The following is a 24,095-nucleotide window of genomic DNA, read 5'->3' on the forward strand; positions in this document are numbered from 1 at the left end:
GAGGAAAAAACCAGCAGGACTATTAGCTATCCTCGTCCGCGAGCTTCATCCACGAAGCGCACCGCGCGTCTTCCTTCCTTTCTCCCTTAACACCATAATTTTCGACCAATCCTCATCGACAATGCACACTGCGCATATTCCTCTTCGCTTTCATGACATTCAACCGATCGTTATCGACAGAGCACGTCGTGCTTTCTAGCCAGTCCCCACATGCTCTTTATAGATCACAACACCTTTACAACCATCTGCGAAATAGGGGCACCTTTGAGAAAAGGCTCCCAGACTTCCAGACTGTCTCTATTCTAATCGCTCAACCCTTCCGGTGACCCTCCCATCATGGCTGGTCCATCCACCCCCGACTGTCCCATGGACGCGCGAAATGCCGAATACACTCGGCCCCCCGACCCCCCCTCCCCTACCAACCTCAACACGCGCGCTGGAAAACGGATGAAAGCACCAAAGGGCCAGCTGCCCCCCGGTCCTCTCCCAAAAGGTGCCAGCGCCATAACCACAACCGTGTCCGCCTCTGCTGCCATCACCGAGCGGCTGGACGCAAAGGCCCGAGAGGCCAAACTCCTGAGGGAGGTCTTTGAGACCTTCGCCAAGACGGTTGACACCTTCGTCGCCTCTTGCAAAGACGACAAGCGACCCATCGCACACCAGATTAGCTCCCAGGTGGTGAATTTCATTTCTACAACCTACTTTGCGAGCACCGATGGCAACGACTTCGCCTCGATCAGGGCCCGAAGCGACCCGGAGACAACCTCCAAAAAACCCACAACCTGGGCGGGGATCGCCCAGACCCCGAAAAACCCTGACATCGAATCTCAGGCAAAGGGTACCCACCGGGTAGCCATATCCAGTAAGGCCGCCCCGACGTCGGCCCGGAGTGGGTCAACCCTCACCTCCCAACAAAGAGACGACCCTCGCATCCTGGTAGTCCTAAAGCAGGAAGACCGCCTTGCTCGCAAGGAACCATATGCGATACGAAAACAACTCGAGAGTGCCCTCAAAGGAGTCGCACCTCACACCGACATTCCTAAGATCACCCGCACTGCCACAGGGTGGGCGATCACGCCCGGCCCCCTAGCCCGCCCTAGCCTCATCACTGAACAGGGGCTCAATGCCATCAAGGACGCACTAAACGCCCACAGCGTTAAAGTCCCCCAGAAATGGTACAACTATGCGGTCCCCGGAGTACCCCCCTCGATACAAGCCTGGGACGGCACCCTTATCCAGACCGGCTCTGTGATTGAAGATGAGGTCTTCGCGCAGACGAAGCTTAAGCCAGTCAGCTGCCGTGCCTCGAGGCATGGAGCCAGCCCCACCAACCACAACATCACCTGGGTGATCTCTTTCCTCAGCCCAGTTGCCCCATTCACGCTCTTCAGCTGCAGCAGCGTCGCCAGGGCCATTCTAAAGAAGCCGCAGATCCAACACCATAATCCTGGCTGCCAAAGCTACTGTCACGCAGCCCGGTGCAATCGTACCCCCCGCTGCTCGAACTGCGCAGCCCCAACGAACGAGCATAACGGCCCCTCCGGGGCTAATTGCACTAACCCGGTTAGATGCGCCAACTGTCACGGCCCACGACCTTCAGGGCACACTGACTGCCCAGTCCGCCCTTCTCGCACTGCGAAGGGAACACTTAGCTTCCCCTCCCGAGCTGAGGTTGATAAATTCCGACGATACGGCGACAGATGGTATAGAGATGCCCACTCTACACCTACTCCACCACAAAACGACGACACCTCCCCTACGGCACACACCAGCAAGAGGAAAGTCCCCCGGGTCGGGGAGGACGGTTTCCAAACTGTCACTAGGCCGTCCAGGAAAGCAGCCTTTAAAGGCAACTTCGCGTGGACGTCGCTTAGCGGAAACAACGAGTCCCCACCTAGCTCCCAAGTCTCTATCCCGACACAAGAGATGGACGTCGACAACAGCAGCCCCGCCTCGTCTGAATGATAGGACACCCTAATAGACTCAGACGCGCGCGGCGCGTACGACCCTCGGTCCCACGGGAGGTCCTAGTCTTCTGGGCCAACGTCCGAAGACAGACGGCGTGTCACACAACCGCCCTCCAACTTGCTTACGAATCCGCATGCGATGTGGTCTGCATCCAGGAGCCCTACGTCTCTGCTCCAACAAAGAAAACGGGACACCCGGCATACGATTGCTACGCCCCGACCGACGAATGGGATAGCTCTGACCCTACCTCCTTCGAATCGGAGAGACCACGAGTTCTTACCTACGTGAGGAAAAACTCCGGCCTCAATGCCCAACAACACCGGTCTAGCCAAGACCGAGACCTCCTCTGGGTCAATGTCAATGGCTTTCTCATACTCAATATCTACCGCCAACCGACCACAGACAAAGTCATTGACTATGTAACCAACCTCGCCCCCCCACAGAACTCCCTAATCGGAGGGGATTTCAACGCTAGGAACGAAGCCTTCGAACCCGGCGTCGCTAACGCTAACCGCGGAGGCGAAATTGCACAGTGGTCAAGCGACAGCGGCCTTGATTTCATCGGAGAACCAGGAGTGCCCACTCACCAGGCGGGACACGTCCTCGATCTCACTTTCTCCAACATACCCTACGCCTCGACAGTCGTCAGGGAAGACCTTGCCACCGGGTCTGACCATGAGTCCCTCGTCACTCGCATCCCGGGTCGCGGCAGGGTCCCCCTCGAACAATACAACTATAGAGTTCCCGAGTCTAAGCTACCAAAACTGTCTTCCCTCATCGGGACTGGGATCCGCTCCCTACCGGACCCAAGCAGCATCGAGACCCATGATCAACTAGACCAGTTCGCGGCGACTCTCACAGCACTTTTCCAGGACGCTATAAAGACAGCCGGGTCCCTGAACCGCACTCATACCTTCACCACCCCGTGGTGGACCTCCGAATGCCAAGCCAAGCGCCAACAGTGGCTAGGCGTAAGACACACGGATCCAGATAAGGCTGACACCGCTAAAAGAGCTTTTCTCTCCTGTGTACGCTCCTCGAAAAGGGCCTACTGGAGGGACCGCATTGACAATATCAAAACGGACTCTGACCTATACAATATCATCAGCTGGCATAAATTGGGCACCGACCTTAAGGCCCCTCCCCTTCTCGTCGATGGCCTCCCTGTGGAGGACACCATGGAAAAGGCGGAGGCCCTACGCCGCGCAGTCCTTGGCCGTTTTAGCCCAGACGACGACCTACCAACGGACCCTATCCCTATCACCACAACCTCCAGCCTTCCATGGCTACAATCTGTCACAATGGAAGAAGTTGAGGCTAACACAATTGGCGTCTCCAGCACGTCGCCTGGCTCAGATAGGATAACTGTGCGCCTACTCAAAGCCTGCTGGGAACACCTCAAAGACATAGTCCTCTCTCTGTTTAACCGATGCCTCGCCCTCTGCCACATCCCCCTGGCCTGGAAGGTCGCGGAGGTGGCTATGATACCCAAGGTCGGCAAGAAGGATAAGTCCTCCGTGCGCTCCTGGAGACCGATCGCCCTCCTATCCTGTCTCTCTAAGGGACTAGAACGAATCATCGCGAAAAGAATTGCCTGGACTGCCCTCACCCACGGCGTCCTCAGCCCCCAGCATGCGGGGGCTCTACCCAAACTTTCCGCCACAGACCTAGTCGCCTCCTTCACCCACGATGCCGAAATGGCACTCTCACAGAACAAGCAAGTCACCCTAGTCACGATGGACGTCCAGGGTGCATTCGATGCCCTCCTCCGGAGACGACTTCTCAAGCGCATGGGCGAGCAGGGCTGGCCACGAGAACTGCTACTTCTTGTGGACAGCTTTCTCACCGGACGCAAAGCCCGCGTCCGGCTGGAAGGCTCAACCACCCCTGAGTACGATGTGGTCTGCGGAACCCCCCAAGGCTCCCCATTATCACCAGTACTATATATGCTCTACCTAGCCGAACTCCTCAATATGGACCAAACGCTCCGTTTCGGGTATGCCGACGACCTAGCTCTATACCGAGCCTCCCACGATCTCACCCAGAATGTCAGACTCCTCGCTAAGGACGTTCAGAGCATTCTTGCCTGGGGAGAATATAATAAAGTGGCCTTCGCCCCCGAGAAACTAGAGATGATCCATATCACTAGACATCGAGGGGATGAGTCCCCTTCAATTGTAGTCAACGACCGGCTCACCATCGACCCCGTTCAGGCCAAGAAACCAGGATACACACCCACTCTCCGCTGGCTGGGAGTCTTTTTCGATAGAAAGCTCACATGGAGAAGCCACATTCTCGCCCGGGCGGGCAAGGCACGCGCTGTCGCACAACATATCCGCAATCTGGCCCGCACGACCTGCGGCCCGCCCGCGAGCTCACTTCGCAAAGCAGTCATCACCTGTGTTATACCCTCCCTAACGTTCGGAACTGAGGCCTGGTATGGCGGCCGGAATAGGCCCGCAAAACAGGCTAGCAAGGGCACCGTCAGCGCCCGTGTTGGCTGGCATATCAATGTCATCGAGTCGACCCTAGTCTTCCGCACGACCCAGTACTGGGTCTGGGGCCCCAAACTGGGTTACAAACTAAACAAACATGCTAAGGATTCTAAATGTATAACTTATGCATTTATTCGCGGTAATTTTGAGTATTTGCTTTACTTGATTATATCTAATTTTATTTGTAAAAAGGGTAAAAGAGATGCGTATAATTGAGGATTCTTTGTCAAGCAAGCTAATGGTATTCAAATAAATCATCTTCCCTGCTTTTACGTTTTCTCCCTGATGCTCGTGTCTGTGTACAGGTTGGTGGTAATGATGGCGAGCAAGGACGACCATATTCACTTGTAGGTAAGGGCCTCTCCTCCGGTATATCCTCTGGTCTATCCTCAATTACAACCTCAATTGCATCCCCTGGTTTATCTTCCAGTTCATCCTCCTGCTCCTCTGTATCACTAATTGGATCAACCTCAATCTCACTGAGCTTCTCTTCCCTCTCCTCTTTTGCCGCCTCAAGCTCATCCTGGGAGAAAATTTTCTCAAGAAGTGTTGCTTCCTGCTCCTCCATATCAAATTTCGTTGTACAAAGAAACATCATTAATGCCTCGACAGTCTCACTCTTCATTCTACCACGACGATAGTGACAAATATCTCGAGCGGTATTAAAGAGGCGTTCAACTCCTGCGCCAGTTGCTGGAAATGAGAGTGTATCTCGCGCAAGGGCAGCAATGGCCGGAAAGCGAGCCTGGTGCTCTTTCCAGAAAGTAAGCGGCCTAACAGAAACAGTATCTATATCTATATTAGTATTATTATCACACATACTCTTTGTATTTACTTACCGCTGTCAAGATATTGACTGATTTCATCAGTAATGGCTCGTGGTTGTATATCCCTTCCATCAAGCATCTCCTCTAGCCTTGAGCTTGGATGGGCTATCGTTAGAGAGCTTTGTAGATCACGACTGCTTATTCTAACTTGTGCTTGATATGGAACAAGGGCTTGTTCAAAAGCAAGTCGATAGGTATCTCGCCATTTCTGATCCCAATCACTGGAGAGGAAGAATTTGAATTTGTTCACCGGTGCAAGCATTGTACTGATTGCATAGATATTCCCTCGAAGATCATCAGCTTGGGAGTAATACTCATCAAGCTTAGACCGACCAGCTTCAAGGGCCTCTAGCATCTGTTTTTTCCATGGGACACGCTTTCGGCGTAGCTGTGCCTGTGATCGCTCAAGATGATCAAACAGTTTGTTGTAGATCTTAAACACATAGTGGGCAGTGACATCTCGAGTCTTTGATAGCTGTGTTGTATAATCAAAGAAGGGCTCGGTGATACAAAGAAGATAGTCGATCTGACGCCACTCTTGCTCGCTGAGTAGCATCTCCTCACAATCATACTCTGTACAGAATAAAGAGAAGATAGCACGTAGCCTCTTTGCCCGGCGAAGCATGAGGAACGTAGAATTCCATCGTGTCTTTACATCTTGGATTGGAACGATCTTGATATTAGTTGTCTGAAGATTGTAAAAGGTCTCTCTGCGCTGGGGACTTGCATTGACGTAAATCGCAAGATAACGGACTTTGTTCAGTGTGGAGGAGATCTGACTTTGCTTCGCATTTTCTTGGGCTAGCCTTGACTGCTTCTCTGTCCACCTTGTCTCGGCTGATTCATTTAATGGAACTGCCTTGATCCGAGCAAGAAGCTGATTGAGGCTGAGCTGGATAACGTGGGCAAGACATGGTATTCGGGTGATAATAGTATCATCTGACAAAGCCTGTTGGAGAGCAGTAGCTAATGTCTTGTTGTTTGATGCATTATCTGTTGTCAACCCGAATACTTTATCTTCAATGTTGTGCTCCACTAGGGTTTCTATAAGAACACTACTCAGGTAAGAGCCGGTATGTGTACCATGAAGCGGCTTAAACCCAAGTAGTACCTCACGATATACCCAATCACTGTCAATGAAATAGCCAGTAATAGCCATAAATGCCTGCGAGAATGGAGATGTCCAGCAGTCAAGCGCAATGGATATCTTTGAGCCAGAAGGCAGCGTACGAAGGATACGCTGCTGCCGGTCTTTGACTAGACTGCCCAATCGGCGACGGATGGTATCGGCAGATGGGATCACTGGAGGGGATGGGGCGGAACGAGCTTTATTGATGATGCGTTTGAATGATGGATGCTCGATCAGATGGAATGGGAGCCGGTTGAGAGTAAGAAATTGGAGGAGATCCTCCTCCCAATCTTCTTGTAAGAAGGGTATGCTTGCTGAAACTTCTCCCTAGAATAATAATAAATTAGTATAGTTACTTGATTTTATGATAGAAAATATACCTCTCGTTGTAGGAAGTTTGTAATCTCCGCTTTCTTCCCCTTTTCCGACCGTAAACAACCAGCCGTTTTCCGATGTTTCTGGATGGTTGATGTGCCATGATACTGCGCTTTGCCTGTGCTGTTCGGGCTTAGTGTATAAGGATGCTCTAGGATCTTCCCACAGCGCTTGCACATAACCTTTGGTGCGCCATCAATACCCTGAGCTACCTGATGGTAGCTATTCCAGATCTCTGTATGGCGGTTCGAATCCCATTTAAGCTTGCTTTTCCTCCCGTAGTCAGTCTCTAACCACCAGTCCACAAAATCGTTATGTGACATTGTATCGTATAGAATAAACCCTTTCCTACGGTCGGGTCCAACGCGTTTCAATAAAGGGGGGATTGGGAGGGGATCATCTGGTCTTCGGAAGTTTGAGTCGATTGTGTGTTGACTTGCGGATGGTGTGACTTGTCCAGTTGAAATATATGAGAGATCGTCAAGATCACCACCATAGAGCGACGATGCAAAGTCGGAAAGTTGGCTTTGAGACATAACATGAGAATGACATATAATATATACAAATGGATGTAAGGGGAGAAATTCTTTAACGTACAAAGGTAGAAATGCACTAAAGTTGTAGAAGTGTCTAGGAATATTGATATATCAAATATAGTAAATCATCCTACTCTTGTTGATTGGTCTATTATACTAAAATTATATGGGTCTAAAGAAATACCCCTGAGATAACCCAGTCAAGACCCAGTCAAGACCCAGTCATAACCCATTTAACCCAGTAAGAACCCAGTAAGAACCCATTTAACCCAGTAAGAACCCAGTAAACCCAGTAAACCCAGTAAAACCCCAGTCAAACCCCAATTCCCACCCCAGTTCCATTAATCCTTCTCAAAATATTTCTTCCTACCCTCCCTTCAAGTCGCATATACCAAGTAGATTAAGAGGTAGTAAGTAGTTTTGAATATAAAAGTTTACTAGATATCTATCCATAGTTATATAAGCTCTAGAATTAAACAGAAGAAGAGAAATAAATGAATTCAAAAATTATTTTACTCTGTAGATGAAAATATATATTACGTTGATGTGTGTTGAATATATATATCTGCAACTTGGGGTATACTTTGTATTTTAAATGGAATGCAATCCTACGCCTGAGAAAACCAGCAGCCAACACATACCACCTTTCCATATGAAATAAAGCATTTGAAGAAGTAATTAATCTTGAACCAGATATATTACTTTGGAGAACGAGGTTATTTCTTAAAATTTCCTTTGCCTTGTTGGTAGAGAGTGTAGCATTTCGATGTAGAAACCATAACAGGGGAAAATGACAGTATGTTATTTAAATATTTATGCCATAATTTATGCAGAAACTGGGTCGAACTGGGGCTATACTGGGTTTTCTGGGGCCCCAGTCACTGGGTCTGGGTTGGGTCTGGGTTATGAGGTTTCGACCCAGACCCAGACTGGGTTGGGTTCTGGGTCGAGACCTTCGACCCAAACTGGGTCGTGCGGAAGTCTAGTCGACCCTGGCACTCGCCATCCGCGGCGTCCTCCCTGTATGGCGCACCACACCAACTCCCTCGCTCTTTAGGGACGCGGGAATCCCGTCTGGATACGCCACACTTGAAGAGGCGAAACTACGGTTCGCTCTAAGGCTTAACACCATCCACAAAGGTCACACCCTTGTCCGTCGCATTCGACCCCCGATGATCACCCGAGGCCGCGGCACCGGCACCCGCCAACCGGCAAAGACAATTATCCAGAGACTTGGGAGCATCCTCCCGGAAGTCCCAAGACCGACCCTCTCCCCCCCGCACTACTCACCGGGCTGCAGAATAGATCCTACAGGGGGTATAGATAAGGCGACCGCGTCTAAAGCTTTCCAAGTCTGGCAGGAATCACTCCCACCCACAGATATCTGCGTCTTCTCAGATGGCTCCGAGCAGTGGCAGGAGGGCATCAAGTACGTAGGCTATGGCTTCGTACTTATGGCAAACGGCACCCAAATCGACACTGGCGCTGGCGCTATCAACTCACGCTCTCATGTTTTCGACGCCGAAGCAATCGGAGCCTGGCGAGGGCTCGAACGGGCAATCGCGGTAGCTCCGCCTAGGTCGAAAATCTGGCTCTGTATTGATAGCACATCCGTTATCTGGTGTATTAGGGGGAATGCCTCGAACTCCTCGCAATGGGCATTTTTAGCCTGCCACCGGGCTATGGAACAGCACAATATCAGTCTCCGATGGGCCCCTGGGCACACTGGGATCGAAGGGAACGAAGCTGCTGACACCTTAGCCGGTGAAGGCGCGCTACGCGGTAGTGCTATAGGGATGGAAGCCGAACCCACGATTAGCGGGATCCGATCCATCTTCCGGGAACTTCGGAACGAGGCTCGCTTGCGCTGGTGGGACACGGTCTCTCAAAAACTCTCCCAGTGGTACCGACGCTGGTCAGACACCTACGAGATTGATTCACTGCCGGAACTCGAACTCCGACGACCAGCGCTCCACCGCTGGCTTGCCCTCCGCTCGTCGCATGGCGACTTCGACTGGTACCACAGCAAGTTCAACCACGAAGACGCCAAACTCGACTGCTCATGCGGCCGCCGAAAGTCACCAGAGCACCTCGCTCTCTGCCACAAAACCCAGAGGTCTTTCCGACACTGGCCAAAACGCCCCCCGACACCTCCAACCGACAGGACAGAGGCAGTCGCCTACCTTCGCAGCCTGGACCCCAAGCAGTTTGTTGAACTACTGGAGCTCACAAGCTTCTACTCGCGGGTCTGCACGAGGTAACTCCTTCATTTGTTTCCTCAACAAAGTCTTTTGGCACCCGCCAATCACCACACACCTGGACCCCCCGGGACCCCCCGGGACCCTCACCCCCATGATGGCCGGCTCACATGTCGGAGACAGCTGTCATCAACTGGCTACTCAGCCCTCGCATTTACGAATGCATGAACTGCAATCTGTGGAGAAAGATCTTTGTATTATAGAAACCATAGCACTGCACGTCCCAATACCCCATGGGAGGTCGCAGGAGCAAGCTTTCGCTTGCTCCCTGCCGGACGTTAAATATATCTACCTACCTACCTACCTACCTACCTAGCCAGTCCCCAAACCGCATTCCTATGAGCACCTTTCTCAACACCCGCGATAAATCTAAGCACGCACCCTGGCCTAAGACACCATGTCGGGGGTCTAAAACATATGTCACGGTGTGAACCGTAATGCTTAGTAAAAGGAAGATCACGACACGTGATCTCCGACCTGTTTATCTTGAACTTCAGTTCTAGATCCTGTTGTAGCTCTTCGAGCTACGTCTTGTATATTAGCCTGCCCCTGCCTGTGCCTGTACCTGTCAATAAGAATCTGATCTGTTACGACCTGTCCCTGCCAGTCATCTCCTATCATACCGTCCTGCCAGCCCGCACCCTGACAACATAGGGAATCTCGCCCACATGAACTAAACTACGCTGGTTAGGGGCTTTTTGTATCAAGACTTCTCCCATGACTCGGTTTTTTTTCTACATCTTCCCTTCGTCTATAGCCTTCATACACACAATGAATTCTGTTCATAGCGACGTAGCTTTTTGATCCTTCGATGTCGACTCTTCCTATCATACCGAAGCAGCATTCGGTAAGCGTTGGATTGTTCACCCATTAATAGGGAACGCGAGCTGGGTTAAGACCGTCGTGAGACAGGGTAGTTTTGCCCTACTGATGAAGGTCGCCGTAAAGGTAATTCAATTAAGTACGAGAGGAGCGGTTGACTCAGATAACTGGGTTTTGTGGCTGTCTGACCAGGCAGTGCTGCGACGCTACCATCTGCCGGATTATGACTGAATGCCCCCAAGTCAGAATCCGTATCGAAACGCGGATATTTTGCCCGTACGTTGTAGTTGGATACAAATAGGCGTTCGGACCATGCACCTCAACAGACTGGCGACGGCTCCCGGGGAGAAACCCTCGGGAGCTGGCTAGCGGATTGTAACGTCACCTCGCGCGGGGATAGATCCAGTGTATCTTCATGCCCTCTATGGTACCCAAGTGGCCCCCAACGATCAACAGATTCATGATCCATCTAGATTACTACCCTTTGTAGACTGCCATTTATTACTTCTCGGTCTCATAACACTTCAAGGTGATGGCACCGTGCAGCCCTCTGGGGTACCCTGCCGTCAAGGTTTTGGAAAGAACCCAAAGACTATTGATATCTTAGATTCGGCCCATTTTTCTCTTCTACTAAATGTTAGGTACAACCAATGCATAGCCTATCTTGGTGATATTTATAGTGTTGTGGGAGACTACATTCATCATCCAGCCCACCCGGGACGGTCAACATTTCCAGGCAATCCAGCTTAGCATAAAGGCTCAAATGAAAGTGATCCAGCTCGGTATCCGATGGTTAGACAAATCCAAAAGTAGTTGTGCACCTTTCAGCAATCGAGACCACTGGTTTTTAGTCGGAGGGCCAACTGATCACACCTGAGAAGGTCGATTAGGAGAATCCACTGGCGGATAAAGCGAAGCTGAGGATGAGATGATTGTGTTAGATCGCAAGATGGCCAAAAACTATCTGGACATCTTAATTTTTGTGCTGCTGGTGTGTCCGCATGCCACATCCATCAAAATCTCCATGTGGGATGGGTATCCATGTGCCAAGGCTGCACTGCATAATGCAAGGACCGTGCACGCACGCCATACTAAACATGGCTTAGCGTGTAACCTTAATGATCTATAAATCTTACGGCATCTCAACGACCTGTATCTTCAGTTGGCAAAATGGTGCACTTTTATAAAGCTCAGCTGAACAGACTTATAGGTATGATACTTTTGACGCGTCTAAGTCGATGGATGGGAGCGGCGATGGTATTATCCAGGGGTATAAGCCTATAGAGTGTACACACTGTCGTATCTTCTTTTTACGACTCTAGAGACTATCCAGGACTACAATATTACCTCAATAACCATGAGAAGTGGGTTTCGCTCAACAAGCAATTATTTGAAGAGGGGAAGTTGACAAACGGGGTTCCAATTAAGGACACCCCAGGTACAAACGTTACAAACGTACCTGCCGACCCTTGGGGTATAAATACCCTCTACTTCCCCCCCCCCCTCTCTTTTTTTTTTCTTTCTTCTTCCTCTCCCCAACTTCTCATACCATCCAACAAAAATCGTTCTATCAAAAAATTTTGTCTACTCTTGATCTTCCATTAGGTCTTCCATCACATCACTTCATCCATCTTTCCACTCCCACATCTGATAAGATGAAGCCTACCATCACCATGCTCAATGCATTGGCCTTTGTCCCGTCCACATCCATCACATGACTGGTCAGTTATGCTGTCCACTTCCAGCTTTCTTTTCTTTCCTCACTTACATTCATCTTCAGACGACCCACCCATATCACAGCATGTCCCTTCAACATGTCTGATACCCAAGTCACGTCCACACAAGTCACGTCCACCCAAGTCACGTCCACCCAAGTCACGTCCACACAAGTCACGTCCACCCAAGTCACGTCCACACAAGTCACGTCCACTCAGGTCACGTCCACTCAGGTCACGTCCACTCAGGTCACGTCCACTCAGGTCACGTCCACTCAGGTCACGTCCACTCAGGTCACGTCCACTCAGGTCACGTCCACCCAAGTCACGTCCAGCCTTGCCATGACAGCCTTCGGCTTCCGAATAATCGGTAGGCTTGCAACGACAGGGAATTTGAAACCAACACGAAAATCAAAAATGAAAATTAAAATAAAACAACAAACCCAAAATGTCAAAAAAGGGTCGAAAAAAAAAGAAAAAAAAAAAAAAAACAGAAAAAAAAAAAAGAAAACCACATTCAATCATTCAATCATTCAATCATTCAATCATTCAATCATTCAATCATTCAATCATTCAATCATTCAATCATTCAATCATTCAATCATTCAATCATTCAATCATTCAATCATTCAATCATTCAATCATTCAATCATTCAATCATTCAATCATTCAATCATTCAATCATTCAATCATTCAATCATTCAATCATTCAATCATTCAATCATTCAATCATTCAATCATTCAATCATTCAATCATTCAATCATTCAATCATTCAATCATTCAATCATTCAATCATTCAATCATTCAATCATTCAATCATTCAATCATTCAATCATTCAATCATTCAATCATTCAATCATTCAATCATTCAATCATTCAATCATTCAATCATTCAATCATTCAATCATTCAATCATCCACATTCGGCCATTTACAACGCTTCAACTTTAAAAGAGGAGGAAAGAAAAGAATCGGTCTTGATCGACAAGAGTCTCCGCAGGAGTGTCTCTGAAGGAGACTTCTCGTCAGGAAGAGGTTACAACGTGTACCCAAATGAAGGAGACTCTCAAGACCGTTTGCTGTGGTGGTAAAGAAAAGTTGTTGCTCAATATCAGCCCTTGGCCACGTCCACTTCACTATTTCGATAAACCGCATCAAACAAGTATCCAAATCCAAATGTCCAAATCCAAATATCCAAATCCAAATATCCAAATCCAAACATTCAAGTTCGACTATCTATAACGCTTCAACTTTAAAAGAGGGGGAAAGAAAAGAAACGGTCTTGGTCGACAAGAGTCTCCGCAGGAGTGTCTCTGAAGGAGACTTCTCGTCAGGAAGAGGTTACAACGTGTACCCAAATGAAGGAGACTCTCAAGGCCGTTTGCTGTGGTGGTAAAAAAAAAGTTGTCACTCTAAATCAGTGCCTGGCCATGTATGTCCAGTCAATCATTTTCAATTAGCCACGTCAATCCATCAATCATTCACATCCACGTCATTGTTATTATAACTTTGCTCAATTAATAACATTACATATAGCAGCCCGTTGTGTAGCATACTTAGCCTTTTCTGTAGGCGTAAACCAGAGCTGGAAAGTGAACTCGGCTAGGATCAATTGATGAATCAAGTGGTACTCAATTGATTCAAGCTAAGTAAAAAGCAATGTATCAATCTTAATTATACTATTCTCCCCCTGAACACCATGCACAATCGTGGCCATTCAACCGTCACTACCATTTGTGACCATGTGAAATTTCACGCCTCTTGGCTAAGTGCCACTTTTCTTAGCAGGCATGGCGCTTTTGTTTTTATTTTTATACATGAGAGTAGCGCCGAAAACATCTAGTGTAGATCCACGCCTGGGCAGCTAGGCATGCCTCGGTGTTCGATCCTAAGAAGTATGCCCTTATCCACTTCGTTAACCCGGAATCTGGGGGGGAAGAGCACACACCACTAGTACTGCAGGGCACCACAGTACAGGCCACCACAACAGCGGAGCGGTACCTCGGGGTCTGGCTAGACCCAGGGTTAACTTTCCAGCACCACCGGCAGCAAATGCTTGCTAAGGCCGGCGTCAGTTTACAAGCACTAAGAGGACTGACTGGCTCCACATGGGGAGCATCTCTCTCCGCTATGCGTGCTATCTACCAAGCAGTGATGATCCCACAGATGCTCTTCGGAGCAGCTGCCTGGCACTCACCGCTGACCAGCACACTAAGAGAACGAAGCTACGTGAAACAATTTGCAAACATCCAGTCAAGGGCAGCCTGTTTAATGAGCGGTGCCTTCAAAACAACTGCTAGGGAGGCACTGGATATTGAACTGCATTTGCTACCTATGCAGCAGCAGCTTGACCGGCTAGTCCAGTTGGCTGCTATTCGTATACGTACAGGCCCGGCATACGCAGTGCCGAAAACAATGCTAGTGGAGAGAGGACACATGCAAAAGCAAAGGGGGGGGTATACACCGATGGAGGCCCAAACCTGGAAGAAGGGTGGCTGCCTCACTACACCCTTGGGGCCATTGGCGAGTACTTGGGAGAGCAGGAAGGCATACATCCAGGCACCATGGACCAAGCCACCAAGGGTATACATTGAGGAGAGAGAGCGAGCAATAAACACACACAAGCGAACCACCGAACAACTCTATGCACCAGCAAGGCTCTATACCGATGGGAGCGGGTATCAAGGCGGCATTGGGGCCGCAGTGTACCCGGCATACCCATACAGGCGGAATGAAGCCAGGCTGTGTAATATGGGGACCGACGACGACGCCACTGTGTACGCTGCCGAGCTACGTGCTATCGAGATGGCATTGGAAGTCATCAAAGAAAGGTTCAATGATGACAACGAATGGCGGGACTGTCTGGCTAAGAGTGGAGTGGTCATCTTTACAGATAACCAGGCGACGCTCAGAGCCATCCAAAACCCACGAATGCCATCTGGCCAGGTATATCTTGAAGGATGTCTCCGGCTGTTGGAATGGTGCAATGATAAAATCCAGGTGGAACTACGCTGGGTCCCCGCACATGAAGGCATTCCGGGGAATGAGGCTGCAGACATGTATGCAAAAGAAGCAGCTACCACCACCGAGACCAACATTCATGATACCAATGCCAATGCCAACACCAATGCCAACACCAATGACAACACCAATGTCAACACCAATGTCAACCACAACCGATCTATCCGGCTTGCCGCCGCAGCGAGCAAGAGTGTGAAGCGAGAATCGACGATCGCGTGGGAGAAGGCATGGACAAAGGGAGGATCAAAGAGGACAGCGAGGAGGACGAGGAGGATGATCGAGGTGCCAAGCAAGTCAAATTTGACTTATTGGAAGGGCCTGCGGAAAGCGACAACATCAGTTTTGATCCAACTCCGCACAGGTATCATCGGACTTGCTGAATATCTGTCCAAAATCAAGCGAAGCGACTCACCGCGCTGTCAATGTGACCTGGGAAACCAGAGTGTGAAGCATGTCTTGCTGGAGTGCCCGCTTCTGAAGGAACTGCGGTCGGAGATGGTGGAGGAATTGTTTATGGAGGGGGTGTCGACAACGCTTGGAGAACAAGCAATGTTGACAGAAGTGAAGGCAGCGCCGATCGTGGCGAAGTTCATGATCGCATCGGGACTCTTGGGACAGTTTCAGTCAGTGGACTCGGTCGCCATGGGTAAGGAGCAGGGGGAGGAGGATTCAAAACCGAAACCAACCCAAGACACTGCGAATGTTGGAGAAACAGGGAACACATCACAGTGGCCGGGCGCCAGGTCCGCCGAGGTCACCTCACACCAACGCACATGGAGAACAACGCACGCTGCCGATGAAGACGAAGAAGCATGGCGCCATGACCCGAACCTATTCGTGTTCGACCTGCCGGAGTGATGCAGCAAGTAGACCTGGCAGTCCTGGGGATACAGGGACTCGGTGACTCGGGGAGCTGGATGAAGAAGTGGAGGTAGAGAAGTGAAGAAGTGGAAGGTGCATTGCAGAGAAAGAAGGGGACACTCTGCGCCCGCGGGGACTACGGGAAACCATCTACACCGGGCAGATGGATTGACTTTCTTTACATTTCTTTTGTCTTGTTTGCATTACGCCGGCCGGTTTGTGGCCTTACTTTTCAGGTGGCAGGACCTCGAGAAATCGAGTCCTGCTCACAGGGTGGATCTGCATACTGGGAATGCACCACCATTTATCGTCGGGAGCGGGCTCTGGGACGCAACCCCCGCATAGCAGCATGTATGTAAAGCGAGCTAAATCGGGTCAATGAATTCATCATCATCATCATCATCATCATCTAGTGTAGATCCCTTCAGCGAATAAACCAACTCCTTTTTGTGCCAAGATCGACCCTCGATCGTCGATATTTCCCATGTTACTACTCTAAACTCTGAATCACTAATGGCGCTAGTGTGCTTTATTTCTATTTTACAAGCTACAATCTAGTTGTAATGGAGAAGTTCATTCATAGCCAGCCTCGTTTTTTTCGGGCGGTGGTTGTTAGAGACCGTAGGTTCCACGCGGCGCTGCTCGTCGAGCCATCCGTGAGATCAGAATCGTTGACTGAGAATAAATTGGCGGTGTCTGAATTCGCGCACACAGTTTGGCCGGCAGCCAAACAAGTGAATGGAATCTTGTCGCATGGTGTGCAGCTTGGTACTAAGAGGATCGGGCTGTGAGCACCAAAATGCCTTTTCGCCCGACCCTAAAAGGCAGTATGCTAGCACCAAAAGGTACCAGAGAACCACGAGGAGGAAATGGAGAAGACCCTCCAGCATGGTGAGAATTGGACTATTCAAAATTGGTTAGGTCCGCGCAATATCCCTTGAGTGTAATCGGTAGCCTTTTCAAATTTTTGGAGCGTACCTAGTGAACAGGCCAGATGAATCTAGAGAATAGTTCATATGATGTGAGAAATACAATTCAAGATAGTTTAACTGAATTCTGATATTCCCGATGTCAGTCAAAAGCATGGATTCAATTGAAAAGATATGTCAAGTCACACGCAAGTTGAAACATTTACGAAGAGATGAGTAATTTTAAATTATGGAGATGTAAATCAACCTAATTTGGTAGAAGTACTGATGGTGGCCTCCCGTGAGAAGAGATATACTATAGAGCAGTACCTTTTTAATCCCAAGAAGTGGAAATAGAATCTTTCTTCGCAAAAACGAGGTTTTAGTATCGAAAACTACTTCTTAATAGGCAACTCATAGGTTTCCTTAGGCGGATAATAATCTTGATTGAGAATATAATTTTAGGTGATTGGCCCTAGGTTTTAAGCATGAAATTTCACTCCTCCGTTATTTTTTCTGTCCCCCTTTAGCTTCTGGGCGTAGCCTGAATGGTAATGAGAGACCCCATTTACACGCAAAGGAAATTTATACAGGACATTCGGTACCCTTTTGGGGTAGCATTTGATTAAGTGGAGTTGATCCAGGTGCGATGGAGTGTAACGCACTTCCGAAAACAAAGGCCGCACCGGTTGGTCGGATGCAGGTGATTTGTGCGTGAGCCAGGATAGAGTAGAAAGATTTGAGATTCGGCGTTTTAGAACAAGATGCGGCGATTGGGGATATTGGACTTTCGTTGCCATGTTCGGGGCTAACAGTTAACTCCGAAGGTTGAAGCCACGCTTGAGCCATGCCTGGAAAAGGGCTAGACGTTTCATTTCTCGCGATAAGAACTCCACAGAAAATCCCTGAAGCCAGTCATCGTCTCGTTTCTTTCCTCTGATTATTCATGTTCCAAATCACGCAGGTAAAAGTGACTGTAGCTAGCTGTTTCTAGATCCTGTAATATGGATGATTCACCGCCAACCTCCCCACCCTTCTACAAGCACTCTGGAGTCCCATATGGCGAGTATAGCATGCCTAATTACCAATTATGAGGCATGCAATCCAAATAGAGGACTCTGGCCTGACTCTTTTTTTGCTATTAGCTCTTTCCGGAGAAGAATAGAGAACAGGCTAGCATGCGGCCGGCGAATCAAGCAACCGCGTTCGACAAGTATCATCACTGCGGTTCCAGCCAAGCGTGCGAGCCTTGCTGACGGTGCTAACAAATTGTGCCTTTATGGTCTCATCTACTAGATCGTACATCCTAACGGTGCCAGTTCATCAGCATTAACGCCGGTTTCACCACCACGCTTGGCCACTATTTTCGACCACGTCGGCTTCTCATCCGTGGCGCAACCAGCCAAGTCCATGGGCTTGGCCTCCGCTGTGGGGGCTTCAGACTTGTCCATCGGGACCTTAAAATAATCCGCCAATAAGTACCACAGCATTTTTTTTTATGCCTCCTCGAGGTGATGATGATATTCGACCTTCAAAAGGCGATACCATGACTGGCAGAGTGACGAGGATCCAGTCGCTTGCCTCTTCGCTGTGTGACTGCTTGACCAGATAGACAGTTATGGCACCAGCCACCAAGTTTACTTCGCTAGTGGGTGCTCATAGAGGGCAAAAGAAAAATGGTGATTCAGAAGAACGAGAAGACCGTGTAGGATTATAAGAAGGTGTAGAGGAATCGAATCTCTTCATAGCCTTGTGTAGATCTTGTCGCTCTTTGAAAACCTGCAGCCATGTTGTGAGACAGAGGCCATCGGTGGAGTGCCTAAATTGTCTCAAGTGTCAAAGTCTCAAGGATCCGCTCTGGGTCCACACAGTGGGCTGACTCTCCACTCCGCTCCACTCGAAAACTTGGAGGTCGATGAGTGGATTATGGTGGGTTGAGAGGTGATTTGGATTTATGGCAAATGCTCGACGACTCCCACTTTTTCGGTCGAATTTTTGTTCCACTTTTTCACTGTACAGCCCTTGAAAACCAAGGGTCTTAAGTACCAATCATCTCGAGTCAATAGGATCGGGTAATAAAATCCACCCCTTTGAAAAAAAGACCTTCTGGATGATTTAGGCATGATTTTTGAGGTTCACAATAGCTATGCTTTGGAGTCTCATCCATACGAATGTGGTCTCTAGTTCTCTCTGATTCACTTCTACTAAGAAAATTCAATGTGTCAAGACTGGGATTCGTTCAATCAACTTTTTCAAATGATACATTTCTTAAGATTCTTGTCGGATCCGTGAAGCTTACAAGATTATGGACGCAATCTTTGCAGGTTCCATCCGTCCAAGAACTGGCGCAAACTGGGCTCCGCTGGTCGCAACGTACAAAATCGAATGTTCATGATTGATGGCGATGGCAGTTGATCCCCCAACGGACAACTTAAACTGGTTACCTGCCAACAAACGAACACGTCCCTCAGGCGATATTTGAATCACCTCGTTCTGGGTGTTTGCCGAAAGGTAGGCCGTTCCGTTGGCCGTCAGGATGAAATCGTCGAACGAGAACCCGCTGGTGATCAATTCCATCGGTCCCACAGCGGTTGCGTTTTCGTCAACCGGGATGCGAGCAAAGATTTCCTGGGTGGTGCTAGTGTAGTAAACATAGTTTTTCAACACCTTGAGCCCATTCACGCCGATTCTAATGGCCTGCCCAGCAGCGGGGAGCATTGCAGCACCTGACATGGCCACTGACGATTCTCCGGTTGTGATGTTGAGGCGCCAGATTGTCCCTTTGTGAGCGTCGGAAATCAAAAGAAGGTCATCGCCGAACTTGGTCATCCCATCAAGAAACTGACCGCCAGGGAGAGATGCTAGAACCTTGGCCTCGGGTGTAGCACTGTTGAGATTGACAGTCCAGACAGCAAATGAGCCCGTGGTCGAAACGATGCTAGGGAGAGAAACGTTGCCAGCAATTACGGCAAAAACATCGTGGTCGATTTCTGTAATGCCCAGAGTACTCATAGCGTTGGGAAAAGTGAGCAGAAGGGAGCCATGCCCTAGCTGGCTACTACTGTTGTTGCTTGGCACAATTGACCAAAGCTCCGGGCTGTCAATTCGCGTGGCTAGAAGGTTACCATTTGACCGGACAGCGAGATTCTCAAACCAGGTGCCATTTCGCTCGAGCTGAAAGACCTTGGAAGCTGGCCGGGTTTGGTAGCTTCTCGACTGACGTGGCGCGGCAAAGGCTGGTTGTGTGAAAAGAGGCGAGAGTAAACAAAGCCCCTCAAAAAATGACTGAATGCGCATGTTGTCGTTTGCGGAAGGAAAGGGAGTTCTAAATTGAGATAGAAGGGAAACAAGATTGCCAAACGCTCAATGTCCCAGTGACGGCGACACATCAGGTTACCTTTTAATGCTGTCTGTGTCCACCAACAGTGCTGGTAGTGGATCTCCGGCTAACTCCGTGAGGATGGCTTAAGCTCAGGACCCAAGGGCCCACTAAGCGAAGAGTGCAGTGAGAGAAAATGGCCCGTCTACGGAGTTGACACGGTCGATCTCCCTGTGCTAACCCAGCCCTGAGCCTCGTGATTGGATGCTTGGCAATCGATTGTTCCCCTTGGCTTCACATGAAGTGCGAGTCACCGTTGCCTCTTTCTCACACGCGGTGAGCACAATTCTAATCCACAGTGGATCTATCATGCCGCATAATAAATTGGCTCCACTGGCCTCTGGGTGCAGATCTGTGATGACACAGGAAAGCGGTGGAGCAATTGGGTGATGAGTAAATTCAATCAGCACTGTGACGGATATCATGGCATAAGATTCTTATGGATACAAGGTAAGCATTGTCATTTAATGCTAAAAATCCCATTTCCATTTGCATATTCAAACATTGTGCCTTCAATCCAAGGTGGTTCTACCGCCCTCTCTACATCTGTTAACCCGAGTGCAGAAAGCCAACCTCACACAGGCGGCAATATGAGCGAAGCCAATAGGTATTCTTTCATCTCACTTTAAAATTCTAAATTTGTCAAGGGAGACGGAGATGGACCTGTCAAGTACCAGAGTCAATGCCAGGACCCAACCTTTCCCCACAATTGGCAGTTGAGGACAAAGTACGGAGTATGGAGTAAGTCTTGCATTTTCCCCTTGCACATTCTGCGCTAGACACTGATCAAAACTCGGGCACATCCCACTCTTGACAAAAAGCTCCACTTCGCTAACCTCGGGACTGACTTCGCACCATCCTTGACATTGCGGTTTTCAACTCCCCTTGCCATCGTTGCTCCTCTCACGTGTGGGGCATGCCTCAAAGCCTTCTCCACCGACCCTAATCTGCGTCGGATGAGGAGTCAGGTATGCTAACCTTCCAACCTTAAGCGTATAGTCTTAACTCCGTCTTCCCAGACTTTCCCAGTCAAGGACATTGGCCATAGTTTGCGGTGAATCTTAGTGCTATGCGATTGTCGATTTTTGGGGTATACGCTACACCCATAAAGGCAAGCTCTATGACGCCGCAGTGGCATGTAGCTGTCGCTAGGTGCTCTGAAGACCAACTATAGTCTACGCCGCTAGGGGTTTGTAGGGGTTGGATTTGGCGGTAGAAACTCTCTTGGTAGGAGTTATCGAGTATTGGTGAGATTATGTACGGTGAAGAACCAGAGATGATTGCACCGTTGAAAAGAAGACTTAGATATTGTTAATCGGGTGATAGTGAAGCGGCAGATTTAACATCCGGAGTTTACAAGTAGATTAGTCCTAAACATCAGTCGTATGGAGCTATCTGAAAGATAAACTCCTTTTGGAACGGTTATAGCTCTTCTCTGTATTCCAATCGAAAAAGAAGACATAGACCCAAGACAGCTTAAATAGACAGTAGAAAGGCAAGCTGCGATTTCAAGTGGGAAAGCATCACTTATCTTAGTACGAAATCAAGCGATATTTGGCAAGAACCATAGCCCGCCCTTAACGCTATCCATTCCCCCCTGGAATCACCATCTCCTCTGTCACGGTGCAAACCGTGATGCTTAGTTAGAGGAAGATCACGGCACGTGATCTCCGACCTGTTTATCTGAACTTCAGTTCTAGATCCTGTTGTAGCTCTGGGAGCTACGTCTTGTATAATAGCCTGCCTCTGCCTGTACCTGTCAATGGGAATCTGATCTGTTACGACCTGTTCCTACCAGTCATCTCCTATCATACCGTCCTGCCAGCCCGCACCCTGACACTACGTAGCTCCTACCCCTAAGAGTTGACTGTCTGAAGATGTCTGAACCAGCCCGCAACCTCCGTTCCTGCCCAGCGACCTAGAACATTCGTCGAACACGCGAGAGACCATCCTGACCAATGGTTCGAATACTGCCGCCGCGCGTACGACTACATTGAGAGTACCCAGTCCGAGGCGACCAACGCTCGCGAACGAGTGGACCAAGCCGAACGGCAGCTACAAGCCGCGAGGATCAAGATCACCCGCCTGTCAAGCGAACTGACCGCAGCTGAGCGTGATCACCTCCGAGATGTCGCGTTCCTGGAATACCAGAAGAAGCTTTATGACGAAGCGCAACAGAACATTGCCCGTATCGAGGCTGCACGAATGTGTGCAGCCGAACTCGCCATCCCGACGGGAAATACCGTACCTCCCCCTGTCCCTGAACCTGCCGCTGAGCCTGGTGTAGCTGCTGCTATGGGAACGCCTCCGTCGCTTAGTCCCGAATCTTCCGGCTCCCACGTACGATCTGAACGCCTTCCCGACCCTGACAAGTTTGAAGGGGACCGGAAGGATCTCCGCCGATTCTCCTCCCAGATTAAGGAGAAGCTGAACATCAACCGCGACCGTTTTCCGACCCCGCAATCCCGAATGACCTATGTCACTAACCGTCTGAAGGGCACACCCTATGCCCAGATTCTGCCTTCCATCCGCGATGGCATCTGCCAACTGAACGACTTCACCGATATCCTGGACATCCTGGAACGAGCCTTTGGAGACCCAAACCGTGCCCGAAATGCCCGAAACGAACTGTACCGCCTCCGACAAGGAAACAAGGAGTTCAGCCTGTTCTTTGCCGAATTCCAGCGTCTTGCCATGGAGGGCGAGATGCATAATGAAGCCCTACCCACGATGCTCGAACAAGCAATCAACCGAGAACTGAAAGGGATGTTACTGCATCATGAACCGCCTAAGGGAGACTACCTCGATCTAGCGAGGATCCTCCAGAACCTGGAAAACCGCCGAGTCCAATACGACAGCGGTCCGTCGACCGCCCCACGGACCTACTCTGCTGCCATAAGAACCGCCCCGAAAGCCCCCGAACTGAACTCTGGTAGACCCGGTCCTGAGCAGACCGCTACCACCGAAGAACCGCCTGCTACCGCTGAAGAACCGCCTGCTACCACTGAAGAACCGCCTGCTACCGCTGAAGAACCGCTACCGCTGAAGAACCGCCTGCTACCACTGAAGAACCGCCTGCTACCACTGAAGAACCGCCTGCTACCTGTAAAGTCTCGTCCGAGGAACCTGCCTGCACGACCAACTGGTCTCGAGAAACGAGACATTGCAGCCGTATCGCTAGCTGCGTGTGCTGCGTATGCAAGAAAGAAATACAGCATGTTCGCAATTACAACCGCGGACATCGAGACTGCACTGAACCCCAAGACCGACACTGAACCTGACCCCGTGTCTGCACTGCCTGAAGAGTTTAGAGACTTCGCCGAAGTGTTCTCACCCAAGGAAGCCGAGCGCTTGCCACCCCACCGATCATACGACCACAAGATGGTCTTACAAGAGGACAAACCCTTACCTTTTGGGCCCCTCTATCCCATGTCCCGAAATGAGCTCGAGGTCCTGAAAGACTGGATCGAAGATAACCTGAGGAAAGGGTTCATTCGGCCCAGCTCCTCGCCCGCTGCCTCGCCTGTTCTGTTCGTGAAGAAACCCGGCGGAGGTCTCCGCTTCTGCGTGGATTACCGTGCACTGAACGCAATCACTGTTAAGGACCGTTACCCGTTGCCGCTGACCAAGGAAACCCTGAATAACCTGAAAGGGATGAAGTTCTTTACGAAGATTGATATCATCTCCGCCTTCAACAATCTGCGAATTGCGAAGGGACAAGAATACCTGACTGCCTTCCGTACGAGATTAGGACTGTTCGAATCATTGGTGATGCCATTTGGTTTAACTGGAGCCCCCGCA

General features: G+C 49.7%; 8 protein-coding genes across 8 annotated transcripts; 5 read left to right on the forward strand and 3 right to left on the reverse strand.

Annotated features, from left to right (window-relative positions):
* Positions 1-336: 336 nt before the first annotated feature.
* On the forward strand, positions 337-4,660 carry Pdw03_4945 (putative RNA-directed DNA polymerase from transposon X-element; the record flags this gene model as incomplete). The annotated part of the gene is made up of 4 exons (XM_066100881.1): positions 337-1,886; positions 1,988-3,278; positions 4,014-4,602; positions 4,656-4,660. 4 exons carry the CDS (start codon positions 337-339, stop codon positions 4,658-4,660), a joined length of 3,435 nt encoding a protein of 1,144 aa, XP_065956281.1.
* A 38-nt stretch (positions 4,661-4,698) lies between these two features.
* On the reverse strand, positions 4,699-5,369 carry Pdw03_4946 (HAT dimerization; the record flags this gene model as incomplete). The annotated part of the gene is made up of 3 exons (XM_066100882.1): positions 4,699-4,986; positions 5,242-5,252; positions 5,303-5,369. The coding sequence occupies 3 exons, from the start codon at positions 5,367-5,369 to the stop codon at positions 4,699-4,701; spliced, it is 366 nt and encodes a 121-aa protein (XP_065956282.1).
* A 2,751-nt stretch (positions 5,370-8,120) lies between these two features.
* On the forward strand, positions 8,121-9,591 carry Pdw03_4947 (putative RNA-directed DNA polymerase from transposon X-element; the record flags this gene model as incomplete). Its single annotated transcript, XM_066100883.1, has 3 exons — positions 8,121-8,126; positions 8,317-8,759; positions 9,033-9,591. The coding sequence occupies 3 exons, from the start codon at positions 8,121-8,123 to the stop codon at positions 9,589-9,591; spliced, it is 1,008 nt and encodes a 335-aa protein (XP_065956283.1).
* A 2,533-nt stretch (positions 9,592-12,124) lies between these two features.
* Pdw03_4948 (Glutamine-rich protein 2) lies at positions 12,125-12,471 on the forward strand (the record flags this gene model as incomplete). The annotated part of the gene is made up of 3 exons (XM_066100884.1): positions 12,125-12,131; positions 12,191-12,344; positions 12,390-12,471. The coding sequence occupies 3 exons, from the start codon at positions 12,125-12,127 to the stop codon at positions 12,469-12,471; spliced, it is 243 nt and encodes an 80-aa protein (XP_065956284.1).
* Positions 12,472-13,824: 1,353 nt separating this feature from the next.
* Pdw03_4949 (Reverse transcriptase, putative) lies at positions 13,825-16,004 on the forward strand (the record flags this gene model as incomplete). The annotated part of the gene is made up of 3 exons (XM_066100885.1): positions 13,825-13,869; positions 13,974-15,071; positions 15,126-16,004. The coding sequence occupies 3 exons, from the start codon at positions 13,825-13,827 to the stop codon at positions 16,002-16,004; spliced, it is 2,022 nt and encodes a 673-aa protein (XP_065956285.1).
* A 665-nt stretch (positions 16,005-16,669) lies between these two features.
* On the reverse strand, positions 16,670-17,023 carry Pdw03_4950 (uncharacterized protein; the record flags this gene model as incomplete). The annotated part of the gene is made up of 2 exons (XM_066100886.1): positions 16,670-16,910; positions 16,986-17,023. The coding sequence occupies 2 exons, from the start codon at positions 17,021-17,023 to the stop codon at positions 16,670-16,672; spliced, it is 279 nt and encodes a 92-aa protein (XP_065956286.1).
* A 2,187-nt stretch (positions 17,024-19,210) lies between these two features.
* Pdw03_4951 (Six-bladed beta-propeller, TolB-like) lies at positions 19,211-20,212 on the reverse strand (the record flags this gene model as incomplete). The annotated part of the gene is made up of 1 exon (XM_066100887.1): positions 19,211-20,212. One exon carries the CDS (start codon positions 20,210-20,212, stop codon positions 19,211-19,213), a length of 1,002 nt encoding a protein of 333 aa, XP_065956287.1.
* Positions 20,213-20,976: 764 nt separating this feature from the next.
* Pdw03_4952 (uncharacterized protein) lies at positions 20,977-23,919 on the forward strand (the record flags this gene model as incomplete). Its single annotated transcript, XM_066100888.1, has 7 exons — positions 20,977-21,021; positions 21,074-21,262; positions 21,314-21,348; positions 22,172-22,634; positions 22,980-23,581; positions 23,798-23,824; positions 23,898-23,919. The coding sequence occupies 7 exons, from the start codon at positions 20,977-20,979 to the stop codon at positions 23,917-23,919; spliced, it is 1,383 nt and encodes a 460-aa protein (XP_065956288.1).
* Between the last annotated feature and the right edge of the window lie 176 nt (positions 23,920-24,095).

The sequence above is a fragment of the Penicillium digitatum genome, chromosome 1 (genome assembly GCF_016767815.1).
Source record: "Penicillium digitatum chromosome 1, complete sequence".
In the NCBI taxonomy this organism is placed as follows: domain Eukaryota; kingdom Fungi; phylum Ascomycota; class Eurotiomycetes; order Eurotiales; family Aspergillaceae; genus Penicillium; species Penicillium digitatum.